The sequence below is a fragment of the Dermacentor albipictus genome, chromosome 8, assembly GCF_038994185.2.
Source record: "Dermacentor albipictus isolate Rhodes 1998 colony chromosome 8, USDA_Dalb.pri_finalv2, whole genome shotgun sequence".
NCBI lineage: Eukaryota > Metazoa > Arthropoda > Arachnida > Ixodida > Ixodidae > Dermacentor > Dermacentor albipictus.
In genome coordinates this window covers 73609290-73635342 of record NC_091828.1, presented here as the reverse complement: position 1 = coordinate 73635342, position 26053 = coordinate 73609290, and the positions used below count along the sequence as shown (strand labels likewise).

The 26053-nt window shown below is 45.2% G+C and overlaps 1 protein-coding gene and 1 long non-coding RNA gene across 3 annotated transcripts in view; one reads left to right on the top strand and one right to left on the bottom strand.

The window, feature by feature from the left end:
• Positions 1-22226, top strand: part of LOC135921673 (uncharacterized) — an 85879-nt gene extending 63653 nt beyond the window's left edge. Inside the window, exons 2-3 of one of the 2 annotated variants that reach the window (XM_065455973.2) lie at positions 15150-15537; positions 20201-22226. In XM_065455973.2, coding sequence (XP_065312045.1) covers positions 15196-15537; positions 20201-20527 — 669 coding nt within the window. In that variant the 5' untranslated portion in view covers positions 15150-15195 and the 3' untranslated portion in view covers positions 20528-22226. Of the gene's footprint in view, positions 1-14465; positions 15538-20200 lie in introns of those variants that run through there. The other variant, XM_065455979.1, reaches the window with a different exon arrangement.
• The window catches only part of LOC135921686 (uncharacterized), a 51430-nt gene continuing 40830 nt past the window's right edge, over positions 15454-26053 (bottom strand). The window contains exon 3 of the long non-coding RNA XR_010570581.1: positions 15454-15591. This is a non-coding gene — a long non-coding RNA (uncharacterized lncRNA). The remainder of the gene's footprint in view (positions 15592-26053) is intronic.

The following is a 26053-nucleotide window of genomic DNA, read 5'->3' as shown; positions in this document are numbered from 1 at the left end:
TGGTTCTGCCGATACTTTAAAGTCACTTTTTGGATTAATTTCTGGCCTTCCTGCCACCGACTTGTTAAATCACTTACACTACGCTCTGCTGCTGCCCCTTTTTCTCGAATATCAAAAAGTTCCGTTCAAATTTGCGATAGGCCTTTCGGGGCAGACTTGCAGACATTTTCACAACAGTCGGCTCCGGATTTCACTCTGCACCCCGCAAACGAGTAATTTACATGTAGTGTCGTTGAGCAGAAATACGGGCGGGCAGAAACGGAGTGCACAGGAGAGACGCTCCGTACAGAGCGTCTTTCCTGTCCGCTCCTTTTCTCCCCGCTCATGTTTCCGCCCAACGGCACTACATGATGCACCAACTGGCCCAACAGTCTACGCTTCAGTAATTTGCAGGCACATGAAGTTTAAGCAGCAAGGGGTCACACTAATGGGCATTCCAGAATCAACAACATCGGCTTGTCAGTGTGGCACGTTGAAGTGGAACTACTCTGTGTAACAACAAACAAATTGTTGGTCAGCGTTATGACCCCTGCGATTGCGCCATGTCCACTGGCGCAAAAGATATTGCGGAAAGCTTTTTAAGGCTAGGCCTTGGGATTCCGCCATAGAGCGGTGGGTAACATGGGCAATGTCGAGCACGCGTAGCTGGAGAACCGAGCGCAAGTGGGGAATTTATCGATAGCAAAAGCCATGGTCCCCGTTATCTTCGCTTGCTGCTTGATAAAGTCTTGCATCGATGATCACTGCGGCGGTCGGAAACAGGAAAGCCTTTGCAAACAACCAGAATTTGTTGGTCAGTGGCATGATTTCTGCTGTTCTGTAATTTTCCGCTACGGTTGCCCTGCGGCTGTGTATGATTACTCAACCGAACGTTCTCTCGATTATTGCTTGGTTACGATTGCTAACTTACTATTCTCCTTCTCTCTGTGTTGCTCCTACGATGCGTAGAACTGTCTGCAAGGTTTGTGCTCTTCATTATAAAAAAACGAACAAAAAAAACGACTGCAAGACTTCCTTAGCAGATTCGCTGTAAAATGGGGGGATCCCACGCGCGTTGGGTATTGGCTTCAGCACGGCTTTCATTGGGGTCCACGAAGAACGCGATTCTTGCTTAGCGACCACTTGCGAGCGCGTAGTACGCCAACACGCTGAAAGATTTTCCCCGAAAACCACCTCATTCTACATACTTGGGATGTGTGGTTTACTTCTCTCGTACTACTTCTTCTCTCCATTACTTCTCTCCACGTTGCGGGTTTCCGCAGAACTACTACGTCAAACGGGTGGATGTCTAATTTTCCCTTTATTCATACTTGGGATGTGTTCAATCAGGTGCATACAATGTGTGACTACGAAGGAATAACGATGAAGGAGTGACGACGATGGCATGGCGACAACTGTATGGCGATGACTGAACGACGACAACAGCATGCCGGCCCTTGAATCATTATGACAAAATCACTATGGAAGTATTACGACGGCCCAGTGACAACAGTATGATGACGACACAATAACGACAGTTGCATGAAGACGAAGGTATGACGACGACTGCGTGAAGACAATAGGAGGACGAAGCTGGAATGAGTACGATGGTATGAAGACGATGTGAAGATAGTGCTAAGATGACGTAGATTGTAGGACGACAGTGGCATGGCTACAACCGCATGACGAAAACAGTATGATGACGTTGCATTGACGACGACTGAGTGAAGACAAGGACACGGCTACAACAGGATACCGAAGCTGGGATGACAACGATGGTGCGACAACAATGGTGGGACAGCAAAGGCCTGGTGGTAACGCAACGGCGACAACAGAAGCCGCGCGACAGAATGATGACGCTGGAACGACCATGACAGCTTGACGGTGACTGTGTGAAAAAACCGTAAGATGATAGGATGATAACGATGGAATGACGATGACGCAGTGATGACGATAATATAACAACTATGGTTCGACGATGGCGGTATAGTGAAGGTGATGTGACAACCAAGTGACGACGACGCAGTGATGACAGCGCAAGTGTGGATACGACATGGTATTGAAGCAATGATAACAATGACATAAAGGCAATGACGATGACGAAATGAAGAAAACGGCGTGTTGGTGTCGGAGTTACGTGTATCACCTGCCAGCCCGGGTCACCTTGGCGTAAGCTATATCCATGCTTATTTACAATAGGGCCAGTTCCGGCGATGTGTGCGTGGAAGCAGCCAGCAGCCAGTAGCGAGAACTGGAAAAGGGGGGGGGGGAGAGGCAAAGAAAAGCTTCGCTGTAAAACTCACTCGGTGTGTCAACAATGATTTTGTCTGAGGTAGCTGGTTCATGATTCCTTTTTCCAGCCACTAAATTTAGAGTGTGCGCTACAAATTGCAGCCAGTTTGGACTTGCACACTATTTTGAGTGCTAATATGTAAGCGAATGTGATGTCATCAGTCTAGCATATCCCAGCGTTAGTCACCGCTGCATTGAATGGCCGTACAGGGATAACGGAAACGTACTCGCGAGTAGCCTTAATTACGGCGTACTAAGTGGAACATCAGTGGAAAGAAGTAATACAACAGTTCGGTTCTATGTATAATTGCCGTCTTGCGCTGCCCAAATGGCAGCATTCACATTTACGTTTGAATGACCACATATGTATCGCCATAAGGCTGCGAAGCTTACTTGCACTGAGCTTATTTTTGCACGAATATTGATTGTTTATTTACAGAACGTAAAGTGCTGACCTGGATGCCAACAGGAGTTGCTTAATTGCGTGCCCCACATTGCCCTGCTTACACGAAGGCTCTCGAAAGGAAGCCGCGCTTTTGTCGAGACCATTATCTGCAGACTTGGCATGCAGCCAGAAATAGTAAATTGTTGTCGTTGTGAAGGAGGAAGTCCATTGTACGGTGAGGTCCGGGAACCAATTTCGAAATACGTAGGCACGAAAAGCTCGTATGTCTTGCAAGAAAAACAAACAAACAAACAAACAAACAAACAAACAAACAAACAAACAAACAAACAAACAAGCAAGCAAGCAAGCAAGCAAGCAAGCAAGCAAACAAACAAACAAACAAACAAACAAACAAACAAACAAACAAACAAGCAAGCAAGTAAACGAACCATGAAAGAAAGAAAGCAGTAAGCAAGCAGTAAGCAAGCAAGCAATCAAGCAAGGAAGCAGATAACAAACATAACGCAAACAACGTTTCGATTTTCATAGTGTCACAATTTTGAGAGCCAGCAGTAGGGGGGAGAACTACGAAGGAACCCCACAAAGCACTTCCTTTTCGTACGTAATCTTTCAGAGCCACTCTACAAATCTATAAATTATTATCAATCATATGAATACACCTTCCAGAACGCTGTATTTATTTGCATTACTGCGGCTTTGTTTAAATCTTAAGCTTCTGCAATTCAAGAGCGCTATTGCTTGAGCAGTGGTGCGAAAGGAACAGTCTCAAAAATTGCCGGAGGCCGTTTCAGTCAGACAAGGTGATAGCCCGCATGGAAGAAAAAAAAATTTGAACAGGGGCACTTTGCGAGCACTGAATTTGCATTACGCCACAGTTTCTTGTTAGCTGTTCCTGGCTTTTCACGCATACCGTTACGCCGAAATTTGAAAGAGGACCCACTTTTCGGTGGGCATGAATTCGTGAAACTGTTAGCCGACATAAAATGTGACCTGATATTTTTGAAAAGGAAAAGGGCCTTCATAGTCGAAATAATTGTCTGCATGGGCTTGATTATTCGTTGCTTTGATTTTAGCAACAATGAACTTGAAATAATTTTACATTTTGACTGTCAAGTGCTTATCACATGTGCCAGTTACCTTGTTTACAATGTTTGTCTAAGAACATATTGCTTAGAAGCTTCTCATAAATTAAATGTTCGACATAATAACAAAAGGGCCTGAACTATACTTAGAGCATCGTTTCAATTATTCTGCTCTAAAATAAATGTTATACGCTGTTCTTGAGTATTACAATAATGTTATGTGATTGTACCCAGATCGACCAGATTATAGATAAATCCTTCGCGAAATAAGGATTAAAGGGAGATAACAAGAAAGGAGCAATGACAGTGTAGAAGAGATCTTCATCGAATATAGGCAACGTGACCAACATGTGTGGGACAACCTCATGGTTGTCTTGACGTCATAGGTATAGGCATAAATTATCGGGTAATAAATGGATCAGTCCGTGGTCTTGTACTTAAAACAAAAAATTGACAGCCACTTAAGTTTCTTTACGTGATTTCACTGCGAAGGCATTTGACTGTTGCAAATAATTGGTTACGTCCATGATACACGACGTCATACATTTTCACGTGTACTTTACAGCTCTACTTTTACCGTCTAAATCCACCTTGCTCTAATTGAACGGATGTTAACCCACCTTAATCAACGTTAATCCATTTTACTCGAATTTGTACGAACTTGAATACACCATAACCCACCTTAATCCACTTAAATCAACCACCAACCAATTTATTTCACCTTCCTTCAATTTATTCGCCTTAATTCACTTTACTTCACTTTAAGGCGCATCATTCTAACGTCACAGCCAAATGGCTGCGACGTGACATGTGCAATTACGCGCGCACTAGGCACATATTTAGTCAGCCGGAACCGCGGAGTCACCGTGGCGCCTGGAAGATTCCTCGGCTCTCACTCGGAAGCCCGGGTCTGATTCCTACCCAAACCCAAATGTACCAATTTTCGATTTCAGAGCCATTATATTACTTTGCTTACAGGAACCTCCTTGAGAAATTTGACGTGAATCCGAGCATTTTTGACGTGTTTTTACTCTTTGCGCTGTCGGCCATGTTTTTCCAATAATCGCTTTATCACGCAGGATATTCGGTCTCATGCTACATATTATGCTTTCATACTATAGAAAACGGCAACAGCCTGGCATGATTTTGTTGTAGCCCTTTGTCAATAGTGCTATATAATTGGTGCTACGTCATCTTGTGTTAGTGGCATTGTACGTGCTTTTGCGTGACATTCGCCTTTTTCGTCTGAATTTGTAGCAATGACAGCTTGACCACGTTAGTGACATCTATGCGCTTTGTTGTAAACCAAACGGAACTTCATGCTCGACTAGTGTTTATTCTTTTATGGCAAATAAGTTTTGTTTTGCTCTTGTGATACATCGTGTATCGGCAACACCCAGCGCTGTTTTTATTGACCCCTGACGACTCTTGCTTTGCTGGGTGGCCCTCCCTTGAAAGCTTGCAGTAGAAGAGACGGTGGCGGATCTGTCAGGTGGCAAGGACAGGCCGCCCATTGCTCGGAAGTGGCTAACTTCTTCAGTAGCATGAGATACTGCCGTTGCAAACTTTCTGCTACTAGGTGAGACGACTATATACTATCGTACCTGCTAAGCACCGCCATTCAAGACAGACCTCTGAGACACAGTCGTCACGGGAAGTGACCATGCTATACAGCAACACTGTGACTACGGAACTAGCCTTCACAGTCAGCGATGTGATGGTGAGCCTCAGTACCATCTCCAAAGCAAAACTGGATTACTTTTTCTTCAAACTATCCCCTGGTATCATTCAAGAAATTTGCGTAAACCGATGGAAAAATGTCATTGCCTTTGACACAACAGATGACAAGACAGTGCAAACTCTGCTTTGTTTGTCTGAGGTCGTTGAAGTCCACACGCAGGCCTACATATGCCCCGGGGGCAGCTGTAACAGCTGGTGTCGTATCTGTCGTTGACCAAGAACTGATGGATGGAGTTTTTAAAAACATGATCGTTTTGCACGCCAACATGAAATAATTCTTAGTGTTCAAAGGCTGGGCTCATCGAAGTGGTTAAAGACTGTAGTTGCTTGTAGAAAGTTGTCTGGTCATATAAAGGCCGGATTACTGCGATACCCGGCCTGTTCAACTTTTCGTATCAAGGGACTTACAGCAAAAAGATTGGTCACGTGCAGGGTTTCTGGCAAAGCGTTGTGATCTGTGCCAAATGTGGCGGCAGGCACAATGCTAATTGCTGCAAAAGTGAGATATCTTGGTGCCCTAGCTATAATGGTGAACACTTCACAAAATAAAAGGATTTTCCTCATTTAAAAATAAACTAAAAGTTGCGAAAGCCAAAGCCAGAAAGAAGGCAGATGGAGAGGAGAGAACGAGCCGCTCTAGGGCTCATCCAGCAGTTGCAAATGCCTCAGGTAAGAATATCACTATATGTACAAAGGATGGAACCGACAGCATGCATGGGACGGAAGGAGAAATACGGGATTTCTGCCACTGTGAGACGTCGTGGTCAGCACACCACCGAAAGTGTGGGAACCATGCTCTTCAAATGTCATGGCCCCAGTGGAGAACATTGTAAAGAAGATACAGATTGATGTATCATGCTACTGACAGTGTAATAACCCAACCATCACGTATGTCCTCGGGAACTTCAGCAATAAATAAATAAATAAATAAATAAATAAATAAATACGGCGAAAAACGCTTAAGCCAACGAAGGCGCCCAACGTGTAAGATGCTTGTCAACATTATCAGACCTGTGATCGTCGGTCGCCACACACCACCAACATAAGCAGCGGAGAAACTTTTGTAGGCTCTCCTTACAGTCCTCGATTGTCTTCACTAGACGTCCTAATGGAAGTATTTTGAACACTTGCCGACAGCGACGTCTCTTTGTGCTGTAACGGAATATCTTGTTACTGAGACCATGCCATAATTATCGAGTTATTAGGCTTCTCGCAATGAAGACTCCACCACATGTTACAGCGCTTTAAGAATCTAATGCAAAGAAAAACAAATTCAGCCTGCTTGGCTTCACAGTAACTGGTCCACAGTAACTCTCTATGCGCAGCCCTAACAAGTGACGCTTTTCAATGCAAGGACACCATGCATTCACTCAATGTTTCGAGAGCATCAACATATTTATGCGCTGACTTGGATATCACAGTTATTGAGAAAGAAAATATCTTTGACACCACATGCCAGTGTGAAGCTGTAACTGCAAGTCTCAAGGTTACGATGCGGACAGTGACAAGTATATACAAGCAACCCACACGTCCTCCAGACACCACACTACAGAAGTGCTTAGTGTCTCGATGTAGCCTATCAGTTTTGCGATGGAGGCTAACGAGCTAACTGTCAAACATATTCTGCAAACAAACAATGATCCACTATTGGTTGTTTGCAGATCATGCTTGACAATAAGCTCATGGGCAAAGGAAAGAATCATTCCGTCATCCATCTTATGATATCAACGAGAGGTGCGTGCCTGGCCTGGTTATGTGAATTCGGCCCATCGGGCTGAAGTTGTCTACCGATTTGGTTGTCGCGAGAACGTATTTTGAGCCGCTAGACTGCCATGTACACAATGACAAAGTGGAACGATTTCCATCACTTCAGTTCAGAGGAGTCATCGCCTGACAACCGGTTCAGACTTGTGAGTGAGTGCGTGCACAAAGCTACGGTACGATGACGGCGTAGTACAGATAAAGCCAACCCTGATCTTACGTCCTTGAGGCTCTGCTCGCGTCGATGCTGCGCTCACAGGGGCCAGAGTTCTCAAAGTGATGCACAGACTGGCATTGTATATATACTTTGACGCAGCCAAACGGTGGCACACGAAACAACTGCGTGGCTTGGATGGGGCAGCTCTATGTTGTTTGTTGCAGTTTCAAAGCAGTTTTAGAAGAGTGTGACGCATTCTCAGGGCTCTTCGCAATCCTGAAATCTGTAGGAATCCTGCTACTGCATTGTGTGCCCAGAAAATTCTTGCGGAAGTATTCGCAGACTTTTTCGTCTTTTCTATGCCAAGTGACATCACAAACGGCAACCTCTATTCTCTGACAAGTCAGTGTATTAAATTCTTGTTAACAGACCTGCGTGCCAGATCAACGAGGGAGACTTCAGTCTCGAGGAGTTGCACCTCGCGCTCAGGGCCGCCGAATGCCGCACTGCGTAAAGATGGTGTCACGTACCAAGCCTTGAAAAATATCGATAAAGATTTTCATCAGCGTATTCAGGAAAATATAATGAAGTGTGGCAAATTCGCCACATTCTTGCTGATTGAAAATTCTCCATGGTGATACCGATTTAAAACCTGGGCACCCAGTAAAACACCTGGTGTCTTAGCGCCGAATATCACTGACGTCAAATGTGATCAAGCTGATAGAAGGAATGATGCTGTCTCGTGTAGATGTAGATGTCAGTCTGCAGGAGCTGAATTTCTTTACTGATGGCTTGAGCGGCTTTTCTTGAAGTTGTTGAGACCTGAAAAGCATTACAGACCCTGTATCATCGCTTTAACTTGATCGGTGAAACATGTGCTCCGTGTATATAATATTTCTGATCATAGAGCAAGCTTTCGACTTGGTTCCGCATAATGTGATTATTTCTTTCTTACGTCCGTTGGAATTTCGAGTTGTCTGGTTCATTTTGTGTGCTATTTCTTTTTATCGAAGAACAGAATGAAAGTTCACGTTGAAGGAGCAACCAGTGCATATCGTACTATGAGGCGGGGTGCCCTTCAAGGCAGCGTCTTATTCCTATTTTTAAACGGCGTTCTTGCTCAGTGTCCAGGCCATTTGCATTGAGAATATGTGTTATTAATAGGCATATCTATGTATGCTGATGAGAGCGCTCCGTGGAACAGCGGCCCTTTGATCCTTGGTCCGCACATTCGTGCAAACTTGCAGAGAGCTCTGAATGCCACTTTGTGATACTTGGGCGAAGTTGCCTTGGCAAATTTCACTTGCAAAGTGGGCTGCAATTCATGGTATCCTAGAGAACATGCTCGTAGAACCAGAAGCTGACTACCTCGACGATACACCACTACAATGCGTGCGAATACACCATTACTTAGATGTCATCGTCGATGATCGCCTCTCATATCGCCTTGCCGGTAAATTTGCACGGCCCAAATGGGACTCCCTCCTGAAGTATGTGGCCACGTTGACTCCTAGGAGTACCGGCTGCCACCAGCCGACAGCACTGTGGTTGTATAGATCATTTGCTGTCTTTGTCGAGATGCATGCGTTGCCAGTCCCGAGTGAGCTGTCTAGTTTGACTGCCGAATCTTAACGTGACCATCAGGTTGCACTCAGACTCACGCCTAGCTTACTTCTTGAAGCACTGTCTTTTCCATTACTTGCTGACGCACTTCAGTTGCCACTCAGGTTGCAAGCAGACCAGGACGTTCTATATCACGTTGACCATCTCCACCACGCGTGGGATGGCCAAGCGCTTCCTAATTGGCCAGGGCACGTTCTCTGACTTGGAAAACATGGTGGCTTCGTTTATACGCGTCACTGGCAGTTTTAAAGACGCTACTTCAGTTACATTTCTAATAGAATCCAGCAAGTATCTATTCCCCGTTCATCTTTCAATATCTAAAATAGGGAAGAACTCTGATCTGCCTATTTTAGTGGTATACCAGTTGGCCCTTACTCGCTTATTCGAAAAGTTTAGAATTTATCTTGTACTTACGGACGAATCTGTACGCAGTGATGGTCAATACAACTCTGCAGATTTCTTCGGCCTTTCGGCTGAAATCTCACGGTCAGTTCACATAGCATGTCATGCCTAATCAACAACTGCTGAGTTATTAGCGATTGATGTTGTTCTGAAGCACGTGCAAAAGACGATAAGAACGATGAATGATGGCATGCTTATAGAGTCCCGCTATGTCCTTAGCAGACCATGGAGAAGTGAGGCTTAGCGCCCAGTAGTGCGTCTGCCAGCAACACTACACATCGCTGGGTATTTATTGTTGTCCAGCGGACAACTTCGCATGTGGGTATCGCACGAAAGGAAGAGGCTGATCGATTGGCTCCCACTTGTGCTCGCAACGAATGTAACCACTCGGAAATGTCATTCGTGCTTAACGAGAGTCGTCTATTGATTCGTCGCTACCTCCTCAAGCAACGCTCAGAGCAGCGGGTGGCAAATTGATCATTTACTCTCTGTGTTCGTCATCGACGCTTGCCTCATGGTGCTATAGCAACTAACTCTACTTATCGGCTGGTTATATTTTGGTGCATGAACGATTATAACTGACAAAACGTGTGGACAGCTCGTAGTCAGCGTCTTGATGTTCCTGTAGGACCCTAGGACACCTTATATTAGAGTACACTGCTTGCCTTGCAATATGCACGTCACTACTAAGGGTCGATATTCTAGTTGGCTTGTGGTGTAGGACCCTCGACAATTGCCTTTATCCGAGTGGTTGTGCTTCTCAACGTGACCAGGCTCCCGTCGTGCCCCGCTTATTTCCGTGCAAGAAACTTGGCTTGCCGCTTGCAAAGTTTTTGCGAGGGACGGAATTTTGTCTTTTTATATGTTTTAGTATTGTTTACATTTTTTACGAATCAGTTCAAGCTGCGTGTTAGAAGCATAAAATGCTTTTAGCTCCTATTGTCGGCGACCTTCGGATGGCCTTGAGCCAAAAGCCAGTGCCATTATCCGGGCACTCGAACGGGAACATCGGGGCAAGTTGCGAGAACAAAACGCGATCATTCGGGCAACCAGTCAAGACCCACATTACATGCGCTAGTTACTTCCCAAACAAGTTACAAAAAGAATATTGCTTCCGAGTTCTTCCTAATGTTTGTTCACAATATCACTCAACCTGTAACTTCTTGTACGATGAAGTTTTGTTTGGCATTTTCAACAGCGACGTTCAAAAGGCGGATATAGGGCACTCTACACTTGATTGTCATCTTTTGGTCCTGAGTGCTCTTTTCAACGCCAGCGGCCCGCACGCGCCGGCAGCGACGGCAACGTCCGGCAGCGTCCAAGCCGGCAGCATCCGGCACGCCGCTAATGACCGTTTGACCGCGACGATACTTGCAATGAGGTTTTGTCTGTGACAGGAAACTATTGCGTCAATATGGACCAGAGCACCCTATGGCGTGAATCAGTGTGATGTGGTGGGGCGTGCGAATATGCACTACACCTATTTTAATATTGTGGCTAGTAACATCGCCCACCAATCTGCTTTGCCGGAAGCCATTTCATGCTTCCATCTGCTCTCGATTACCGGAGAGCCAGCATTTTTTGTGCTGTTCCTGCATACTTGTTCTGTTCCTACTGGCGGACCGTATTCTTTGTCGCTGCTTCGCTTTAGTCATTGGGACTTCTCATGTTATTCTTTCTGTCTTCTTTGGTTCTTTCTTGTCTATCTTCAAATACGGTTTCTATCCCCTCTTTCCTAAATAGTAGGCAGGCATAGTATCCCTCTCGGTGGCAGTGGCTAGCCTGCTTCCACTTTGAGTCCCTCTGTGTCCATTGATGAAGCTGCGCGGTCGGCTCACTAAAAAGTCAGCGGCTCAAAGCAAAGGCGCCGAGTTGCTTCGAGTTGTTGATTAATTCGACTTCGCCTTGCCATCCGCTAGCCGACTGGTTAGCTCAGATGGTAGAGCAGCTGCACCGGAAAGGCGGTGGTCCCGGATTCGAGTCCCAGACCAGGACGAATTTTTCTTCAACTCTGAGGCTTTGCTTCCGAGGAACCCGTTTGGGTTTCCTTTGTAGCAGTTGCAATGAATGGGTGGATGTCTGATTTTTCCTTAATTAATTACCTGTCTTTACCTTGCGGGTCACTGCAGAAGTGTTACGTGTCTCTTCGTCCATTGCACATGTTTCCAGATCTAACACCAACAATAATAAATGAACTATTTCAGCATGAGTAGATGCTGCTTATAATTTTCATTGGCCATACGCGGACTCAGCACCACGCGTGATTTTTTCTATGTAATTGCCACTTCATATCGAGCTTTTATGCAGCGTCGCTTTCATTTACTTCAAGCGGTTCTGAGAGGTTTTAATTATCTATATTGTTTCTATCTCTATTTCATCTCGTTCCTTGTTTTTAGTTCGTTTTCATTTAATATTTATGAACAGCCGGCTTCTCAGTAGCCAAACCTTATATAATGTTGCTGTTAAACAACACTAGCGACGATGTCGTCGGTGTTAATACAGCATTCAGACTTGTGTCCGAGTATTAGTTTTTAGATTGGAAGGCGGACGTCAGATAAGGTGGCCGGCTAATCGAGCTATCAAACGAGCTTAGGGAAAGCACTTCGACCCACCGTTACAGACGTCTAGATTGTTCCCGCATAGCGAGTGACCCGGAAAAGCTTATGAAGCGCGTGGACAGTTTCCATACATGACAGTAACCTTCATAACGTAAGAGGACCAAGATGACATGCAGAAAAAAAATTGCATACATGACATTTCTGTGTGAGTGCGTGGATTCTGTGCACAAAGTCCTTATATGGGACAAGCATGCACAACAGATCTGTATGTGTCACAAATAGTTTTTGTTATACAACGTCCCCGCCCTGTGGCAAGTGTTTTACATTGAAATGTCGAGTCAGGCATGAAGTAAGAAGCCCGCACAGGGATTCTCTGTATACTTGTTTTGCAGAGTATCCATAGTTTAATACAATATGCTCTATCGCACTCAGTATGAGCTACAACGCGCTAGTGCTTCACCACGATCATTGGCCTTGTAGGTCATGCTGAGTGCTAAACTAAGTTTATTTTAGTGTTGTTTGAGACATTATCTGTAAAAGGCGTCTTTTTCATTGCCTAAATATTTATTAAAACGTTAGCGGTAAGCATTTCAACTTCGTCATATCAGCTAGATTCCAGCTTGAGGGAATCCGGTTCGCGTGACCTAAAATTTGGGCCGGCTTGTGTGACAAAAAAAAAGAAAAAAGAAGATTGAAAACACGTATAGCGAAGAAGGGCAGGAAGGCAGTAACGGTGACCTATGAATCGACATTGTTGTTGTATTTGAGGCTCCTCGGCTGTTTCGCGTTCTCGTTTGAAAATTCGTGAAATGACTGCTCTACTCTATACAAAAATACAGGTTTGAGAACCAGGAACGTAGAATGAACAGCGACGGCGACCGGCAGGTTGAAAAGCACACCCAGGCGGTCGCGTTAAAGTTTAAAGACGGAATCGATTTTCGAAATCACCAGTCGTCGGCCCGCCGCACACGCGCGCGATGCTGGAAGAACCAGACAATATATAAACGGCAAGTACTTCGTATATGTGTGGAGCATAAACGGCCCTGTAGTTGCACAGTGCTTTTTGTATTTCACTATTGTTCTTTTTTCCTGTAATCACAGGCCCAGCAGGGTTTGATGGAAGCGGTCGCAGTGCCACCTAGTAGCAAGTCAGAAAAGCATTGTGCGAGCCCAAAAAAGGCAGGCGCGGTACAATCGATGGCCCCGCCGTGACCCGATTGCGAGTGACTGGTCACATGGCTCGCTAATGGAGCCGCAAAGTGACCACCCACGTGTACAGACGAAGAGAGCTGTACAGGCAATCCAGTGTAAAGGACACTGCAGCTGGCCTTTTCGTCCGCTAGGAATGGCAGGTGGCGGGAGTGGGTGGATTGCGAGATGTCGCATTTTTTATTATGGCTACCTCTGAACGGTGTGCCGGGACCGCAGGCAGATGTACGGAAAAAGAGGCACATCGTAGAAAATAGAACGGTAAAGTAAGTGCTCCTTACAAAGACACGTCGTTCTGTGTGTTATTCTAGTTCATTCCTAAGAGTACACGGCGGAACCGCTGCATCTGACCAAAGTGACTTGCAGTGTGACTGAAATTCAAGCGGAAAGTACAAGGAATGGAGACGCTGTATACGAGAAGTTGTGCAAAGTCGTCTTGACTCTTGGGCATCAGCATGGTCAACCGGTTTCCTACGCCTTTCGTATAAGCTTGTTTTCTGTGATGTAACCGTGTGGGGCTGCACGGATGCTAGGTAATATGCAATGCATCAGAAAAGGCGGACAGACTGGTGCAGCCACTACAGCAGGAAGGCTTCTTTTTAAACAATAGATTTCTTTCTCGCCCTGCCTTCATGTGCCTTCATCTGGTCTGACTCTATAGTTTCTGTATTTGAGTTCATGTCATGTTATTGCGTTTGTTTGTGATGTGTTTATTCATGCGGCCTTCTGTTTCTTGAGTCGAACCTGGTTCTTGAATTTTTTGTCTTGTAGATATTTTCTGCTTGCAGACAAAAATAGTTGTTCCCACCAAAAGGCGCTAATGTCCCTAGGTATTGTTAATTAAAAGGAGCTTCTTTTAGTCTCAAGTTGGAGTCGACCTCACTTTTCCTAATGTTGATGCAAGAAGACGCATGCATGTTCATTTTTATTCTTGCGTCGCACGTGCCAGGGTATTTTCAATTGAGTTAACTCTAATATATTTGCTCCTATTCTCTCGGTGTCTTGCTAGAGGTGCCGACTGAACCTGTATGCCATCAAACTTTCCTGCAGATCAAACATACCCATGATTCCAAAAAACAAGTCTATAACTTCATGAGCCACAGGATTTCTCAAGAAAATATCAGCGACATCGGTATTCTTGGCACTGTGTTCATGAGAACTGCCACAATGTTGCTTTTTGCCGGAAGGTTGACACCTGCCTCTGAAAAAGGAGTTCACTGCACTTCGGCGGCCTCAGTGTGGCTTCTTTTTGTTCCAGTAGCGGAAACACTCACTCAAATACTGACGCTATTTCAAATATAAAAAAAAATCGTGATGAGACAGATGTTAAGCCACGTTCATTTTCTAACTCAAATTTGACATGCGATTTCGGCAGACTCAATTTATTTTGATGGGAATCACATTCGTCATGCGGTTCACGAACCAAACGGGTTGATATGAAGGTAATTTGAAAAACAGCGAGAGCAGAGTTATCTACGAAAATGATGGGAATGCAGCCATTTGTTATATTCATTATTAAGGCGGGATAAAAAAGTGGAGGTTCAATTAATAAATGCTCAAACAGCCGGTCTCTACAGGACCGGCTGTCCCTTAGTCTCAAACACTACTCAAGAAAGAACGAAGCAGAAAATAACTGTAAAACAAGCACTGCATACACTGTACTGCAAGTCTCCCGCACGTAAGCAGTGACACCGGGGGTATTGGCTGCGGAAGCGGTGCTTAGGTATTAGACACAGTCACCACATTACATTCCGAGAATTCCATACAAAAATTTGAACATAATATTATTAATTGAAGTTCATAACACCAAACTGGCACACACTAACTTCCCCTCCTCATCTCTCAGTCCTTTCACACCTGAAGTTGATCGAAAAGAAAAGATGGAGCTTGGCTTCACTGTCCACTTCGCAAACATTATTTTCTGGTTTTCCTCTCCGCAGACACAAGTAGGGGCCCAAGCACCGGGGCGACCGGCCCACCGCCGCCATGATATCGGCGATGCCAGCGGTTGCCGTGCGCCGGGAGCGGCGGCGCAGCAAGAGCGGCCGGGGTCTGGGCTCGCGCCAGGGCAGCGTCGCCTCGCTGCCGAACCGGCCCGACAGCCTGTCGACGCTCAACTCTCAGCCCAACGGGGCGGCGGCGCGGCGGTGGCGGGAGCGCGGTGGCACCATCCAGGACCAGCGAGCCCGCGTGCTCATATACTTGGCCACCTTGCTCCTGGTGGCCGGACTGGTGCTGCTCTTTATCGGCGTGGGGGGCGGCATGACACACACACGCACCGTGGGACTGCTCTTCATCGCCGTCGGCGCGCTCCTGTGTCTCGTCAAGGTCGGTGTCGATCGCGCGATGCACTGCCGATGGCCATCGGGCCTGCACGGCTAGCTGATGAGCGATAGGAAACAAAGCGACCCGTTAAACTCTTCTCAGAAAAAAAAAAAAAACTTGGAGGACGCTTCAGCTTCGCTTGAGCGCTATGGCGTTATCGAGCCCTGCTGACGCTGACACCGACACCATATATTCTGCGACACGGCGCCTGATAGAAAACAATAATGGATCAATCTCGGCAGCAGAGCAGGGTAGAGCAATGACTCATACCCCCATAAGGCACAGGCTACAAGCAGTGGCTCATCGATGGCTCATAGCCCCGTAAGCAAGGGAAAAGGTATTTGTGCTTAAGTTTGCGCGTAGCAAAATTTTGTTTTCTCATATATTCAAAACAGACTAATGCTATCATGTCTGCAGCTTGTAAGTCGGACTTTACAAATTTTCTGACGCATTTTACTTTGAGAAATTGAATTAGTACAATAACGCCGCTGTGCCACGCAGATGGCCTGCGTTATTGTGGTTCGGGATGATTTTTACAGCAAAGCTGTATATGATTAGGATTCCACGCATTTTTGTTCTCAGGGAACAAAAACTATCATGATCAATGGCTCATACTCCCGTAAGAAAGCAAAAGATGCAATGCTTCATAGCCCCGTAAGGCAGAGGCTACGATCACTCAGCAAAGTGAAGTGACTAGTGTTTAAATTCTTTCTAATCACGCATACAACATACAGAACAGCATGTCACCAACAATTATCACCAATGGCTCATACCGCAGTGAGCAATGGCTCATACCCCACAATCAAGCAAAATAGGCAGGGCTCATATTCACGTAAGGTTCATGGCTACTCACTTTGCGTGAAATAGCTGCGATGACACTGCCCCTGTTGTCGTGTCAGTGATTTCATTGCCTATGTGTCGGTGCCGAAAAGGGAGCCGTTTACGCGCTCCGTGTTGCAGACCCTTGCGGCGCAACGCTGATCAGGCCCAACTGACCACCCAGCGGCGTACGTGCATTGATTTGGCATTATCAAAGAACGTGGTTTCAGTTGCGAGTGAAATAATGACCACCGGTAAAGACAAATGAGTGTGCGTACTTTTCTTCACGATGACCACCTATCAAGAGAATAAATGAGTTCGTGCTTTTGTTGAATGTTCAAAATTATATGTCGTTTCCGTGTCGCATGCTAAGCAGCTTTTCTGGTCAGCTACCGTACACAGTGGAATGGCTCATGATTTTGGCCTGACGGACAAAGCTGCTGACGGTGAACGCCGACGCCGACATCCGATTTTCTGTGACACGGGACCCTCAAAGCTGTCGCCTTAAAAATGATTGCAATTCTCAGGTTTTATGCACCAAACCTACCATGTCATTATGAGGCACGCCGTAGTGGAGAGTTCTAGATTAACTTGTACCACATGGCGTTTTCTTTGACGTGCACCGATATCAAAGTACACGAGTCTTATCGAATTTTGGGCCCGTCGGAATGCGGCCACCATGCTCGAGAGCTAAACTTGTGACCTCGTGCTCAGCAGCGCAATGCCATTGCTATTGAGCTACTGCCCCGGGTAATTGCTAGAAAGACTGAGCGAAGAATATAGGGAATACCATGAAGATTATCTGAATGGGAGCATCTTGTTTTCTTCCCTGCGTTGGAGAAGGAGAAAGAAAAGGGAGAACGAGAGGTAAAGGAAGAGTAAATGTACACCATCGTGTGAGCACAACACAGGCGCGAACTGAAAAAAAAAAGAATTGTTGCTGTTTGAAGGAAGGGTACAATATTCTGTGCTGAGCCACTTTTGTGACGCTTTTCTTGCGTATACGAAATGATGATGGCTTGTTGAGCATTCCCCTATGGAGGGGTGCATGCACTGCACTCAGTGTACCGAGCACATGAGTAGCCCTTGGAGACAAAGTAGTGCGCTAATAATAATCATATGAAGGAACAGACAGTGAAGATAATGAAAGCATAGTGGGTGGCACTTGAGTTTGGCATAATTACATAAAGGCAATCTTTTAATACGCAATAAAGACAATGTTGCTGGTGCATGGAAGCTCAATCTGCAACCTTCGCATAACTCGTGCAATGACCTATCAAATGAGCTATGGCGGTGGCTGTGAGTCCGTATGACATATTGAGTCTGACTGTGTATTCAAGTACATGTATTCATGAGCTAAACCTGGTGCTGTTAGCCAGCGCTATCTCTAGCCAAACGTAAGGCTTCCCATCTGGATGATCCACAGGAGTCTCTGGGACTTGTAAATGTATCCAGTTTTTCACTGTTCGCATAAAGCCGCGTGAATGCACCAATTCTTACAAAAAGAAGTAAACATTGACACTCACTTGAGTACCCTTCCATGATTTGAATGCAAGAGCATTACGGCGTCTTTAATTAATTGGTTACGTCCATGATAATTGACATCATGCACTGTCACCTGTCCTTCCCAACTCTACCTTCATCTATCTTACTCCATCTTAATCTCATTTTCAATAACCTTAATCCACCTGAAACAACTTAATTCCAACTTAATTGACTTTTCTCTATCTTTTGCCAACCTTAATCTAATTTAATTCGCCTTAATCCACTCTGGACCTTGATTCACAATAGTGTACCTTTATTAACTTTATTTCACCTTAATTCAGTTTACTCCTAGTTAAGTCACCTTACTGTTATTCTATGTTTAACTCACTTTACTCTAGTCGACCTTAATTGATGTTAAGTCACATCCGTCACCCATAATTACTAATATTTTGCCTAGATATGTAATTTACTATCTTCTGTATTACTACTGACATCATACAATACGATGATGACGTCACTCATTGAGGATAACAACGCCGGCTTTTCTACCTCGCGGGACATACAGGGTATTTTTAGGTTTTATGGCATTTAAATACATAGCCTGTTGTAGATAACACAATTCTAGTCCTTGAGATGGAATACTTAAAGAGGTGGACAGTACTTGCCCGAGAACTGAAAACACATATCTAACTAATTAACAAAAGGCCGCTAATTATCTTTTGAGTTAATTACCTTACGGGACATATCACATTTTAGGAATTTTAGCTGGTGAGTTTGCAAGGTGTATGTCCTTTGACTGAATATTCAGAATGGCGCCAATTTCGAGATATGCGAGATGAAACTTGATCTAAATATGCGCTGTTGTTACACTTTTTAATGAAACGTCCTTTTAGGCATTGAAGCCCATAAGTAACTTTAACGCCTATGTATTTCGCTCTACATATTGAGAAATAGTATCTCGCAACTGGTGTCATCCTAGAGATTAACTTCAAGTGCATACGTCTCGAAAGCTCACCGTACAATTCGTAAATTATAGCTACAGCTGCAATTCATAAATTGCAATATTTGCCATGAAGTATTTAATTAAGTAGTTCATTAGTGGTGTATCACAATTAGTTGCATATGTTTTTCGGTGTGTCATTCTAATGAATTACGGCTCTTCGAATAATCGAGCTGAACGACAAGAATTATGGTTCATGTCACAGGCGGTTTTCAAAACTTACCTATAACTTTATTATGATCACCCCGTATACTGTTTTCGCATTAAAAAAATAATAGAGCATGTTCACGACATTGCATAGAATTAGAAGCAGACGTCTATCAAGTAAATTTAGAGACAACAATTTCAGAAACCTGCAATGCAGCAGGCTCCTGAATAAGGACAAGAATCTCAATTCGCAAAGCATGTTGTTAAGTGAGCACCTTCCGCCATTTGGCGATCTCTTTCGATAATGACATGCCCAGCATCAGGCTCCGGTAAAAGCTCCTCGTATGAACAATCATATCGTAACATCTTTTCGTGGTTATAGGTTCAAATTTATACCACACGCTCAGCAAGGACACAGTGTTCATTCGGGGGCCGCGTTGTCGATGCATGTATGAAATTTGAATATGTCCTTGCTGAATGAGAAAGAAAAATTATTCAAGTGTGTCCGGGCGAACGTATTCGGCGAGTGCTATCGCGCACACTACTGGGGATAATAGAACGTTAGTTTTCTTGCTGGCAATACGAGCTATGCCATGAATTCTGAAATCCACATCTTGAGTCCCCGAGATGCCTGTGTGCCTAGGGTGTACCAGGTCTCAAGTGAATTTAACAGCCTTGAGGATTGTAGTGTTTCCAGTCGTATTTATGTTTGCACTAAATTCCTCCACAGGACAGTTTTGCGCAGATGAAAAGCATGATTTTTGTTCGCCTCATATTATTTTCCACAGCGCCTTGATATGGCAAGCTGCTGACATTTGGATGAGGTCCCCCAATTAGAGGAAAGAAACCCTGTAGTGTCCCGCTAAACGAATCCTGTTGTTTTTTGAAGCACAATCGTTAATTCTACGTCACTAATTTAAATCTGTAATCGTATGACCGCATGTCGACGAACAGCAACGCAAAAAACAGTGTTTTCACAGGGCATCACCAGACAAAATGAAACTAAAATATTTACTATAAAAAGTTAAGTGATTAAGTGACTAGGCCCACAAATATATGTTGTTCGTCACGGACGCACGATTGAAAGAGCTACTTGCCAGTCGTTCACGTGGCAGGGCTCATTCCGCAACTGCGAGTGATTCTGGATTACAAGCAAATTTGATGTTCGCTCTCGTGTCGCCGAGCCGATCCACTGATTGCCTTTCCCGTGCGCAGCTGTTCATCACTCCGGAGCACCACCAAACCATCGTGCGCAAAGCACGACTGGTGTCTTCGCGTGAATCCCTGTACGTGGCGCCGGCCGTCAAGAGCGTGCCCGAGGAGACCCTAGAGCAGATGCGCCGAGAGACACAGGAGCCGCCGGCCGTCGGAGCCAGTGCGGCGACGACGACGACGACCAGCCCCGGGACGGACGCGCGGCACCCGCCCCTGCAGCCGCACAACAGCAACAGTGGAAGCAGTCCCGCACACAGCCTGCACGCGGCCGAGACGCAAGGACTCATATCCGAACGGGGCGTGCCGCTGGCTGACGGCCGCTTTTGAGTGCCGCCCGCGCATGGTAACGCTGGCTCGCGCGCTGCGGGCATCGCGGACGTACTGCCCGAGCCCCACCGATGCGCACGCACGCGTGCGTGCGCAGACCACCTCTCGCCCAACTTTCGACACCGGAAAATTTCAAGCCGACACCTTTTGGTGAACCGTGACACACGAGAATTATTGTCCCGGGAAGGAACTCCACCCGTGGGGGCGTTCGACAGTGTCGCGATGTTCGACAAGCATCGATAGGGCAATGTTTTGGTGTTCGCCAGATGTCGTGCCGTCGAGTCCTGGAGCAGTGCGACTGGCGCATGGTCAGTCTCTCGACCTTGTTCGGTGCGCGTGCCCTCCTTGTGAGCTTGAAGATAAAATCTAGGATCAAAGTGCGTGGGAGAAATGCTTACTACGAGTTACATATGGTACTGATAGCAAGATTTCTCCAGCTTTGAACCACGTATCAACATGACCTGGTGAACTTGAAGGTTGCACACGTTATCCTCGGGCTGGTATTCGGTAAGTGTCCACCTAGTGGACATGTCCATTTCGTCTGCTGCTGAAGTTCTAATTGGCTGGACTGGGGTACGCGTCAAAAAGACACAGGTACCCCTGGCCAATCAGCGCTTCAACAGCAGAGGAAATGGACATGTCCACTAGGTGAACACTTAAGAATAGACCCGCTGGATCGGTCAGTTGGTTTCATCCAGGGTCGAATGTCGCAGGAGAGCTGTCGATTGCGAGTGAGATGAGAGAGGAAATGGTGAAGCATGTGGGCTGCTTTATGTAACGCGGGAAGTAGAGAATGCGACGAAAGTATGTGCGAGTGATCGCATATCAATGTGTTTCCGTGGGGCTTCTCTCATACAGTGGCCGGTTGTAAGTTTCCAGTGCTTCGGCTCTGGAAGCGGTGAGGCAGCATGTTCACTGAGACATGGCAGCGTTGTCATTTTGCATTTTGTATATATGTAAAGAGCTTTGCGAAGCACCAGTGCGAACGCAGTAAACATGGCGGCTGCATTGAGTGACAACTGATTACGGAACTAGAGCAGCTTGAACACTTATCGAGTAACAGGAGGAAATGGGTATAATAAAGCGTGTGATTTGTGCAGGAAGGAGGTGCTTTTGGCAATTGAAGAGCTATCCAAATCGGCGTGCACGACTAGGTGATTACATAAAGCAGTTGGCGCGGGAGGTTCGCTAGTCGAAGACCTGTGAATTATCCACCGTCTTGATGCGTATTGTGATCAATCAGTGCATACGATTTAGCCAGTCGCGATGGGTTATCACATGCGAGGTACTCTAAATCTAGGTGGTTTAAGCTGCATTCAGAGTGCCGTGAATTGCTATGTCCGAAGGCTATCAGCGGTAGCTAAATTACGCCAACATAGAGTGTACTATTGCCGTTTTATAGTCACCAGAAAAAAAATCATTCTGGGGTGTCAGTGTTTTGCTGAATGCACCAAAGTCTTCTGATGTACTTATGAATATATATATTGGTAGAGCATAATGAGCAAGGTTGCACTTTGAAGTGAACGAGGCCACTGCACATGCTTCGTCAAAGTAACGTGGTAAGTGGTCCTGCTTGGTGAACATCACGCGTGAGCGAGGCGCTGAGAAAGCACTTGAAACTTCTTCGGGAGGAATGCCGTTTATTTTTTCTGGTCAGATTTCTTAATGTGGGTTAATGTACGGTGCCCATACTGGATTGTTGTGCCAGGAATATCACCGACATTAAGTGAATGACGCGTGGAGAAAGCACCACGTGGCAGTTTTCGGCTTCTAATATTTAAAGGTCTTTTCGTTATTATTATAAGCATTTCAGCAACCTTCTACGTGTATTGGTGACATGAGCCCTTTTGGGATGCATGTCGGAATGACAGGAGTGGGCTGGATTAGGCTGTTTGGTTAATGGTAAAGGGAGTAAAAACAGCGCGAACGACAAGCAGAGAGCAGAGACGACGTACATATAGCTGTGTTCGATATGTGCAACACGCAGACATTCGCGTAGAATTGCACTTGTCCCCAAGCTTGAGAGGGCAGGATACGAGGCATCCTGCTTGCTTGTCCGACGGACGGGGATAGCCCTCCAAAGAAGCGTAAGACCGTAGGAGACAGGCAAGTATTCTCGAGGGAATTCGCGTAAAGACGTGTTTTGCAGGAAGCATCTCAGGGGTGTGTACGTCGTCTCTGATTTCGTTCTGTCCTTCGCGCTGTTTTTACCCCCTTTATCGGAACGAATATTGAATGCATATAATTTTGACGGCTAGTCAAAGGAAGGCGCTTCATCTTCGGTGACACTAATGCTACAGAGCACCATGCAGCTGGGGTTTATCTTATTTCGGTAGCTTTTGCTCGGCTAGCTCAGTACGTACTGGAAATCAAAAAGTGAGAAACCATGAGATCACTAGCACTGCATGGTAAGAGTTGGCAACAATTGTCCCCATTCACCAAAATTCGCTTGCACGACAGCCTTCGCTTACAAGCTGATACTCTGACTCTTTTGGCGAATGATAACATTCAGTGGGATGAGAGGACATACACATAAAAATGCAAGTTAGCGCTGAAGACGTTAGGAGAGCCACAAGGCTTACATGCTGAGCGAGATGTTGAGCGTGAAGAAATTGCAGAAAATAATAACAATGTATTGTAGAAATACGAAAGTAAGTAGAGTAAACAAGTTGAATGCAAAAGACTATTCAAGCAAAGTGACATGCGAGCACACGAAAATTTACAGGTCAAGGATAAAGCCTATGTCGCGTTAAAAAGCCGGAGCCACTTCTGTCGCGCACAAATCTGTCGCAGCGCCCAGAATCTCTATCATCATCTTGCCGTGGAATGCGTGCATAGAGACGCAAGCTCAACAAACTCTTGAATTCAGTTTGTGAAACTGTGAATGAAGCTACTACCCCAGTGATGGTCAATATTTGACTGCACTGAAGTAAGAAAATTTTTGTGTATACTAGTGCAGGTATTCTTGCTACTGTTTTTCAGTTCTGTTCTTAGGCAATCAGCTGAGTAGGACTTATGACTAACTAAAAGTCGTTGCTACTTGCTTTCCTGCATGTAGCACGACTGCCCTAGGTGTGCAAAAAAATGGTCTTTGGGTCTGTGCAGGCGCACAATTGAAGCATAAATAAAATGTGGCGAAGCTTATGGTAATCAAATTCTTGTCTGTGCCGAATGAAGGTCGTTTTCATTCCACAATCCTTCACTTATAACGCCCATATAAGGCAGATTTGATGGCTTACGGTTTTGGTCTGGAAAAAGCGCAGCGTTAGCTTTGATGATGCTTTCACAGAAACTTCGATGTGTAATCACTGTGGTATAACTTACGTGCTCGCATTTTCTCCAAATACGAAATGGTGCTGTTCATTGTTTCACTGAAATGACCAAGTTGCTAGGCGAAGGCACTTTTGCCAAGTTTTTTTAAAAATATTACTCTGACATTAGAAAGGTTTTATTTGTAAAATACTTCCCGAGAACAAAAATTCATACTTTGGTTAGTGCTCGAGATGTTAGCTAGAATGTACAGATACTTGCTACGAGTCCTTTTGCGGACAATTTACAGTCTCCCAAAAAAAATATCCGCTTTTGGGAACAAAATTGAGTAATTTTAGGAGGTCCGTCAGGAGCAGCATTGCCGCGTCATGCAATCTGTTCGCTACGGGCCAGCAGACTATCCTGCTAATTAAACAGCTTATTTCCGCAAAACTTACGCATAAGCAGTACAAGTCTTCTCAGGCAAGGCTTTTCAATGATGCTTGAGTGATCAGTTGACGCTCAAATGATGGTTGCCACGGAAGGGTAACCGAACGCTCGCCTTATTTTGTTTAGCCATCCTTATGGAAGCTGGTAATTTAGGCGTTTAGCGAATAAATAATTTTTGCTACGACTGCTAATTAAACCGCAGCAGCTTTTCTGCGAAGTATCAGTCGTAGAAAGGGCTTCAACGTCTTTGTAATCTCCATGTACACAGGGTTATTGTGCTTTCTGAATGCCCCCTGTTAACAGTTGAAGCTCGTTCTTTTCAGACAAAGTGTACGTTTGTAAGTTTCCTATTGCTTTCCATTACTTGCCACTGCGCGTGCAGCTGAATTTAGTAAAACGACGCAGGAATGATAAAGTCCACTAAACGAGCTTCCAATGTGACTGCGCACGTGGAACGCTTTTACAGAAGCATCTAATGCTCAACACGTGTTACGCACCTGCAGCTAGCTGCTAGCTTGCAGTAAAGTGCTACTCTTCCGCTAAGACAAAAGCATTGTCCGCGTTAACTTGGCAACGATGACAGCCGCATTATCTTCAAGTCTTGTGCCCCACACGCAAACGTGCGAACGTCCGGAACATTCCAGGGAGTACCTTGATATCTTGGGGCGTGCGATGCGCATAGGAGCTATACTAGGCAAAGTAGGCATAACTTCTACAGATTTAGGCACTCAGCGAAAGACCATCGCTAATTGCAGCCCCAGTGACACACCGATCACACCCACACGAAGTTACTCTAGGTGAAAGTGGCGGTATAACAGGGCGTAGGCACACATGGAACAATGTAGCACCTACGTGTCATTCCATCATATAATGATTGGTTCGGGGCTTCTTGGCGCTGCATAATTCATTCTTAGGTGCAAGTAAAAAGGTACAATGATACAGATTGACAAATACAAGTGGGAACATAGTGCAGTTGTTTCTTTCTGGTACATGAAATTTGGTGGTGCGCTGCCGTGGTGCCGGTACTGCCTCCCACGTGCTTAACTTTCTTGTCGCGGGAAGTGAACTTTAGTTCTGAGACAGCGCGTATGGGTGTATGTGCTTTTACACTTCTTTCGTTTGCAGTAAGTATCAAGTACCATTTTGCTACAGCACTATTGTGTTGTAGCAAAAGGCGCGGCAACAAAGCTCATTGATGCTGTGGTTCAAAGCAACCCATTTCTCATCAGTCAAAGCCACGGTAGCGTGTTTTTACAACTTGATGCTGGAAGAAAATCATGAAGCTAAGCAATGCATTAAATTTAAATACAGGAAGAACCAAAGGGCCACTCGGACGAGCTTTTCGAACATAATGAGGCGGTCATGAAGTTTGACTTCTCTCTCCCTAAATCCTTCTCCGGCCCTGATGGCACAGCATACACAGTATTCTGTGCTATTGAAGCAAACGTAAAACATACGTGTATATAGTGCTGCTATGTTGAAGATCTTGAAATAACGTGTGTGATAATTTTTTTTCAGCATGGAGCTACGGAAGATATTCAATTTATTGTTCAACCACAAATTGATTGTTATAATCTGGTGATGATAAGAGCACTGTAACCGAAACCATATCTAGCTGTTAAGGCCTTGTCGGTTCGTTATACAGGGTCATCATCCTTAGATGTTGTGGAATTTTAAAAAATTGCCTCTTGCAGACAGTTCGAGGCCTTGAGCTGGAATGTTCAGAGAGATGGTTGAACACAAAATAGAGACACATATCAAGTAATTAAGAGACATTGACTAATTAACTTCCTAATTAATTACGTTAGAGCATATACTGCAATTTAG